The sequence below is a fragment of the Plodia interpunctella genome, chromosome 13 (assembly GCF_027563975.2).
Source record: "Plodia interpunctella isolate USDA-ARS_2022_Savannah chromosome 13, ilPloInte3.2, whole genome shotgun sequence".
NCBI lineage: Eukaryota > Metazoa > Arthropoda > Insecta > Lepidoptera > Pyralidae > Plodia > Plodia interpunctella.
In genome coordinates this window covers 6,677,693-6,685,717 of record NC_071306.1, presented here as the reverse complement: position 1 = coordinate 6,685,717, position 8,025 = coordinate 6,677,693, and the positions used below count along the sequence as shown (strand labels likewise).

General features: G+C 36.4%; 1 protein-coding gene across 1 annotated transcript; it reads left to right on the top strand.

Moving 5' to 3' along the window:
- The first annotated feature begins 155 nt into the window (after positions 1-155).
- Positions 156-7,852, top strand: Rnb (R and B). Its single transcript, XM_053753216.2, has 12 exons — positions 156-476; positions 753-979; positions 1,420-1,648; positions 1,848-2,016; positions 2,508-2,678; positions 3,009-3,427; positions 3,573-3,915; positions 4,240-4,419; positions 5,016-5,253; positions 5,935-6,043; positions 6,199-6,344; positions 6,723-7,852. Exons 1-12 carry the CDS (start codon positions 231-233, stop codon positions 7,480-7,482), a joined length of 3,237 nt encoding a protein of 1,078 aa, XP_053609191.1. The 5' UTR covers positions 156-230; the 3' UTR covers positions 7,483-7,852.
- The last annotated feature ends 173 nt before the right edge of the window (positions 7,853-8,025 follow it).

The following is an 8,025-nucleotide window of genomic DNA, read 5'->3' as shown; positions in this document are numbered from 1 at the left end:
ATGGTTTTATATGGTATTTGAATTATAGAATGCAGCTACTTTGGTAAAATGATTGAAAATCTGAATTTGTATTCCATAGAAATAATCAATTCGTTCTTCCATAGATAAAAACAGCTGGTTACGATTACGACAAGTAGGTAGGTACCTACCTCTAGACCTACATACATAAATAGTCAGAAATGTCAAAATGTCTGCTTTGTTATGGTTTAAAATCTAGTAATTTGTGAAAAATGGATAAGACTTACGTAAAGTCAACAATAGAAGGATTGAAATCCACTTCATCGGCTCGAGTCCAAGAAGCTTTGTTGAAAATAAGAAGTAAAATAATTACAAATGACGCTGGTATACAACTTTTTAGGCAATGTGGTGGATTAGATTATTTATTACCACATTTGCGTAAGCCTAATGAGAGAATTCTCGATATCACTTTAAGTATTCTTGGAAATTGTTGTCTAGAAGAAGAAAGCAGTCTAGCAGTAAGTTTTCTTTGATGCGAAATATTTACATGTTATAGAACCTATCAATGACCCAACAATGTACATACCTAGCAAAAGAATACACACAACAAGAACCTCCTTGTTCGATTAGATTATAAAATGTGTTTTGTGAATGTCTTCTTTTCTTTTTTATTCTTATGCCTTATGCTTAATACTCAAAAGGTAATGAAAAACTGTAATTGTACATGGATAATTTTGGTGTGTGTTTAATATTAGTGTGTATATAACAATTAAAATGTAAATCACTAAATGCAGGTTGGCAAGTCAAACTCATTTGTACCTTTGGTATCTATACTAAAGACAGTATGCCGTGACAGTATAGTAGGAAGAGCCTGCCGTGTAATAGGGAACCTGGCACAAAGAGTCAGCAATGCAGAAAGCCTTCACAACCATGGTGCAGTCACAGCATTGGTTGCTCTCATTGAAAACAGAGATAAAAATACATCATATCCTACCCTTACAATGGCAGTGAGGGCCATCAGGTATGTTCTTTCTGTACTGAAGAGATAATAATAAATAAAAAAAATAAGTAAGAGGTTGTTATTAGTAATAAATGAATCTGGGAATATATACTATAATACCAAGAAGTGGTGGTGGTGTAATGGTTAAGATGCCTGCCTGTGGATCTAAGGGCCTCATGTATAGTAATTTTCGAAAACAGTGGTTTTTGAAAACTACTATACATGAGGCAAGTGGTGACTTCCCTCCTGGGAGCTAATACATTGTTGAATGTTAACTTATGTGTGAAATGGAGAAGACAATGACAAAACCACTCCATTAATAATGCCAAAGAAAGGAAGTAGTTGTGTATGTTTCAATGTGTCACCAGTGCTCAAACCTGGTACAATGTAGCAGTCCAGCGTGATGTACAATAAACTTGTGAGTTGAAATGGATGTGTGATTATATTTTTTTACCATTTAGGCAACTTTGGATGGTTATAGACAAAAGGGAAGAGATGCTAGCCATTAATACAGTTCGCTGTATTGCAATATTGGCCACAACTGAGTGTGAATCAGTGGGTCTGATAAAGTCAACTAACCCTATCAAAGAAACTGAAGGTTTAAGGAAGAGCCAGGAAGAGTTAGTGATTGGGATACTCAAATGCCTTGGATATTTTACTATGCATGCAACGGCTCAGTGTGCAGAACAGGTATGAGAATATATATCTATATATTTTTCTATATGTCTAAATAATGCTTTTTTCTTTTACAATGAAACTTTTTATCTTTAGAAACTTTCAAAAAATATATTTGGAGAAGGGTCTCTCATCTGAGTGTTTCTAGACTAGAGTATCAATACTTATTTGTCATTGTTTTTTGTGGATTTCTATTATATTAATTTCTTTTCAGATTCAAGGAGATGGTAGAGGATATCAATGTCTTGTAGCATTGACTAAGTTGTATGAAACCTTGGCACTGAAATGTTTGATGAATCTTTGTTACCTTTCCCCATGCCGACCACTTCTAGGCACAGCAGGTTTAGTAGAGTGCCTTGTGGGGATACTTCAAAAAATATCAGGTATATTTTAATAATTCAATTTGAACTGCTTAGATGTATGTACTTCTAATATTAGCATTCTTATTTTATAAACTTTTAACAAAATGTGTAATTTCATATTGTTTTCACTTTTGATATCATTGCACATTGCTTTTGCTATTATTATTATTGTTTATTGCTTACAATATGCTGATAAAAAAGAGTCTGATTTAAACAAACAGGTAGTTGGTGCAAATACATTGCACCACCATTCTTTGGTCACTTCATAAAGTTGAATCTTATAAATCTAACCCACAGATCTAATATCTGTGATCTAATCAAATATCGTCAAGAAATCGACAAATAAATTGGTCTCAGTATATAGCAATCCCAGGTAGGTATATAAAATGTTTTGTATACAATGTACCCATTAAAATAAATTAAACATAAGTATAAAATAATCAGTTAATTAAAATACTATAATTGGAGTTAAATGTTGGCCAAAACAGTCAACAATAGAGATTTATTTCCAGAGGTATGTTGGTGGCCGGAGGGCGCCGCCCGTGCGCTGGCGCAGCTCAGCGGGGAATCGGTCAACCGCTCGCGTCTGCGCCACTGCGGCGGCCTGCCGCTGCTGGTGGCGGCGGCGAGGGAGCACCCGTGCGCTATGCATGCCCTCTTGCAGTATGTCTTCGACGACACATGTGAGTTTCTTATTTGTTGTAGCAACATTCCTACTACTTAATTTAATTTTACATAATTTTATTTTACTATGGATATCGTAACGATATCTGAAATTATTATATTGTTGTTATTATTATTAAAATTTTGATTGATAATCCTTGTGATTTACATAATCACAAGAATTAGAAATTACATATTTTTAATTCATTGCTGAAAATCTTCTTTTCTATTTTGTTTAGTGTCGCTAAAGTGTTTATCACCTAGTCCTAGTCATCATGTCTAATACATTTTCATATGAGTTGTGTTTTTCCAACATATACATGCTTTATTTGAATAATTATTTGTTACAGCATTCCAAATTCTCGTCAATGAAGGACTTATCAGTCTACTAACAAACGAGCTAACTAAATACCTTGCTACTATGACTATAGAACACAATAACACGGAACAACCTGACATGTTGAATGAAAAAATAGAACCTCAAATAACTAAAAAATCACCAACTGAAGTAAAAGTAGATGTACCACAAGAAAAAGAGATAACAAATAATCTTGAGCCAAAAAATTTGTTTCTGCGACGCAAGAGTCATTTAGCTAAAAACGAAGATGAACTGAAGGTAGTGATAGAAAGAGACAACATGATAGTCGGTTTCATCGATGCGGTCGATAGCGACGCCAGCGACGAAAGCCAGAGCGAAGACGACTGTGCCATTCCAAAACGTAAAGGTACCAAAAGAGCTAGATCGGGAAGCCCAAAATCTTCTCAAAATGTATGTTCAAATTTATCATTAAATTATTTAATTATTATTAGATAGATGGATATTCTCTTCACTAACCTAAATTAAGAATAAATAAGATGCTACTAGGTATTAAAACATTGTTCTCTATGTATTGCTTATCAATTTATTTTTACAGAAATCGCAGCTGATCAAAATGGCAAGCAAAGATTGGTCTGCCGGCGTATATTGGGAGCCGAAAAGCCCCGAATGGCCCGTCTCGTCTCAACCGTCCGGGTCTCGCGGCGCTCTAAGTCCAGATAGATCCGAATACGGACCCCTGTCTCCGTATTCCGACGGCAACCAATCTGGATTTAGTCCAGAGTATAGAGGATTTTCAAATAAGCGGCCCCGATGGGATTTGAGTCCGGAGTCTGGATTCAGTACGGGAGAAGGGAGTTCAGCCTCGCCCTATTGGACTGAGTATCAGTGGAGTCCCAGCAGCTCGGGAAGTCCTACCTCTCCATTTAGTGTAAATGAAGGTTGGTACTATTTAATGTTATAATATGATTAATTGCCTAGACGTTGTTGGCGTGTTTTGAATTTTTACTTCAGTAATTTCGCAATTCTGAGCTCTTAAAATAATTTTACACATGACAGAGAAAAGGAGTTTAAACCCTTCATTTGCAGATATTTATTTGTAAACAGCCGCCAGAGTTGACAATAGAGTGACGTTCGTCACAAAATATGAAAGATGTGATATGTCCTAAAAGTTACAGCCCCTAATGTATAGTTTTAAAGATGTTAGCATACATTGGGACATACAGACAGTTGTACACTATGTAATGATAATTATATTGTTACAGACAGTTCAGACTCTGAGATATCAGGGCGGTATTCGCCCGTGTGCAGCGAGACTGACGAGGGGGTGGAGCCGGCGCCGCGGAGCTCGGCTGCGGAGCTGGACGCCGCTCAGGTGGCGCACGACCTCGACGATCTCATCATGGAGGATGACGACAGCGTGGACGAGGATACTCCTCTGTCTGGTTCGTCTTTTTAGGTTACCAAAGGTAGACCTTGGCACAAAGGTGCAGGTCTCACTCTCAGATCAGAGCAAAAGCAGATATTTCCGCCGCCAAACAGTAGTGCTTGCATTGTTGTAGTTTCAAGGGTGAGGCAGTGCAATTACCGCCTTCGTCTACTTTGGTTACTTATATTTCCTAAACAATTAAAAGAGAAGATTTTTCTTTGTGAATATGTGTGTCCCCGAAACCCCAGGGTCTAGATAAAAAAATCAAATTTTCTTGTTCTCTTTTGAAGTTTCGGTTGTAAATTTACGTCAAGTTTGTGTAATTATTTTTACAGAATTTAGAATAAAGCTGATTTAAATCGTCGCGTTCCAGCAATCGGTCCAACAGTCGTGTTTAAGCGGTTGCTAGAAAATGTATAGTATTGAATTTTTTTATCCCATAGAAAAATAAATAAAAGACCACGGTTGTGTTGTTGCAAGAATGAATTGCGCTAACTCCTGTTGGCCACATCACACCATTCAATGGCAATGGCGAAAAAATTTAATTTTCTTCACAGGGTGTACTGTTCTTACTGGACTGGATCAAGTTTCTATAAAAAATAATTGTTACAGAAGAGGCAAACAAAACAGACATGAGCACGAAAACATCCCGTATTGCTTGCGTATTGGTGCTGCTGTTCCGAGTGTCCCACGGCGCGTGCACGGCGCTGGGCGCGCGCGAGGAGCCCGTGCCGAACCACACCATGGAGCTGCTGACCGGCAAGGAGTGCCTCAACGCTCTGCTGGACTATGTGGAGCGCTGCAAGAGGCCTTTGGGACGAGCTGCTAGGATTCTCGCTAGAGTTTTGAGGTATTTTTTATAAATAAAAATATATTAGGACAAATCACACAGATTGAGCTAGCCTCAAAGTAAGTCCGAGACTTGTGTTATGGGATAATAACTCAACGATACTATATTTTATAACAAGTCATATCAAGTCATAGATAAACATCCAAGACCGGGCCATGATGGAAAAGATCATTTTCCATCATGACCCGACCGGGGATCGAACTCGGGACCTCTCGGTTCAGAGGCAAGCACTTTACCACTGCGCCACCTAGGTCGTTTTCATTTCTATATATTACTAGATGCACCCCGGGGCTTCGTCGGAATTTCGGTATAAAAAGTACCCTATGGTTATGCCAGGTCATAATTCTACCCGTGTACCAAATTTCATAACAATCCGTCCAGTAGATTTTACGCGAAAGAGCAACAAACATATACACATTTATAATATTAGTAGGACTTTTTTTGGGCGGAGCTTAGCCCGAGGTCAAACAGGCTACCTGTTATACCTCGGAAAATATCAATACATATATATTTTTTCACTTTATTTGAGACAATAAACAACCTATATATATGTACCTATATCTTATTATGTATGGATGGATTATAATTGGACGACCTCTGTGGCGTAGGCCTACTTATTGCTTTATAGTGCGTATACATTTGTTCAGAATATTAATTTCAAAAATATTTAATTGTTTGCAGTAACGCGCTATGTTTGATGAACATACTCAGACACCGGCTAGCCCTTAGACTACACAATATGACTGTTAATTCCAAACACCCACCAGCCAAATGTCAACAATGCAAACAGGTACTAACTATATCTATTTTATTAACTTTATATTTAAGTCTCTTCATAATCGTATTAATCCAATGCTCCATTTTGTCGTAAAAGAAGAACAAACAGACAGACTTTCACATGTTTAATATTAGAACGTATGGATATATCAATAACATATATTTCAGATTGTAAGACTGAGTGCGAAACTGTTAGTCCAACTGACCATTCTCGCCGAGTCCAGCTACGGTATTGGTGAAATTAGCTACCAGCTGCTGAAAGGAAATTCTTCTATGAAGCAAACGCTAGCTTTGACGCTACCTTATATTGTAAGGTAAGCTTTGAATAGACGACTCGACACTCCAAAATAATATCTACAACAAATAAATGTACCAACCTATTTTATTTTTTATATGAATTTAACCGGCTTCCATAGAAGACCAATATTGTATGTGACCAACTACGATTTTTGCTTGTGTAGTGACTGACAATATTTACTCTTATAGACTTGTCTAAATACTGAACACATACTTCAAAATATGGTCAACTTTTGTTCTTCTTGTGTTATGGCTCCAATAATCACCAAAAACGATTATTTAGCCAACATCACGTTTAATAGCATATAGTTAAAAGAAAATAATTTAAAAGAATGTGAACAATATTAATTTGTTCAAACGTAACTTTAAACTAATATGATTGTTATCTGTTTCAGGACTGAAAAACCATTGAAAAAATACTTCATAGACTGCAGCGCCCTGAACTTCCTGTTCGCAAACATCACAGAGTCTAAGGAAGACATCGAAGACTGTGTCACTGCCATAGTTAAGTTAGCCACTAATGTAAATATAAAAGATCCAAAAACCCTAGAAAATAGATTCAAAGATCAAATCTGTGTCAGCTACGACCCTATTCTAGATAACCTTTCAGTAGACGATATTGTCACTTTCCAATTAGATGATTTGTCAACAGTAAAAGCAAATAAAATATTCCTATGCCAAAATTCTGAATACTTTAGCGCTATGCTCATGGGTCGTTTTAAAGAATCTGTGGAAAGCTGTGTGCGTTTGACTGATGTATCGAAACCTGGGCTTGAATATCTTTTTACTTTGTTGCACTGTGGTTTAAACAACTCCAAGAGTGATATTCAAGTGTTTCCTGTGGCTGACAACTTAGAAACGAATTTAGAAGTTCTATTATTAGCAGACAGATATCTGCTGGACAAACTGAAGGAGCTACTGAGTAGTGCTATATTGCAATTTCAGTTGACGCCAGAAAATGCCGATAAAATTTACGTATGGTCTTTAAGTAAAGGCATGGGCTTTTTGTGTGTGGAATCTGTTGCGTATTTGCTGACTGGGAAAATGTCCGAGGCGGCGCGTGCGCAGTCGTTCAAAACTATTCTTAGCTTGGAATATAAAGATCAGTGGTTGGACGATATCAAATCTATGATTCGAAGGCAGCTCGTGAAATGAATAGCTGCAATTATTATAATTAAAAACGCAAAGTGTTTGTTACATACAATCTTTACCTTACATTTTGCTTGCATTGGATTAACTAAGTTACCACCGTCACATCATCTCTATATTATTTGTGTACTTGGTCTAAAAGATTTTTGACCGAATTTTTATGAATGATGATCAATGAGTTCATTATATTTGTATATAATGTATTAATGTTTTGAATGTATATATAGTGTATTGAATGTATATATAGTGTGTTTTGAATGTATATTCATAGTAATTTCTTGGCAATTAACAGGGAACGTAGGTATGTTAAATTTAAGTATTGTTATTTCATTGCCATGTGTAAGCATTTATTTAAATAAAGTGAATATTTTTTTTTATATTATCGTAATGTATTTAATTGGATGATTGTGGCTTTTGACTCAAGAGACTACTGAATAGAATTTTGTTTATGCAAAGCCTTGAATTGTATTTTTAATATACTGTCTATCTTAAAATTATGAGAGAATCGAAGCCCAGCGCAGATATTCATTGATAAATCTTTTACAAATG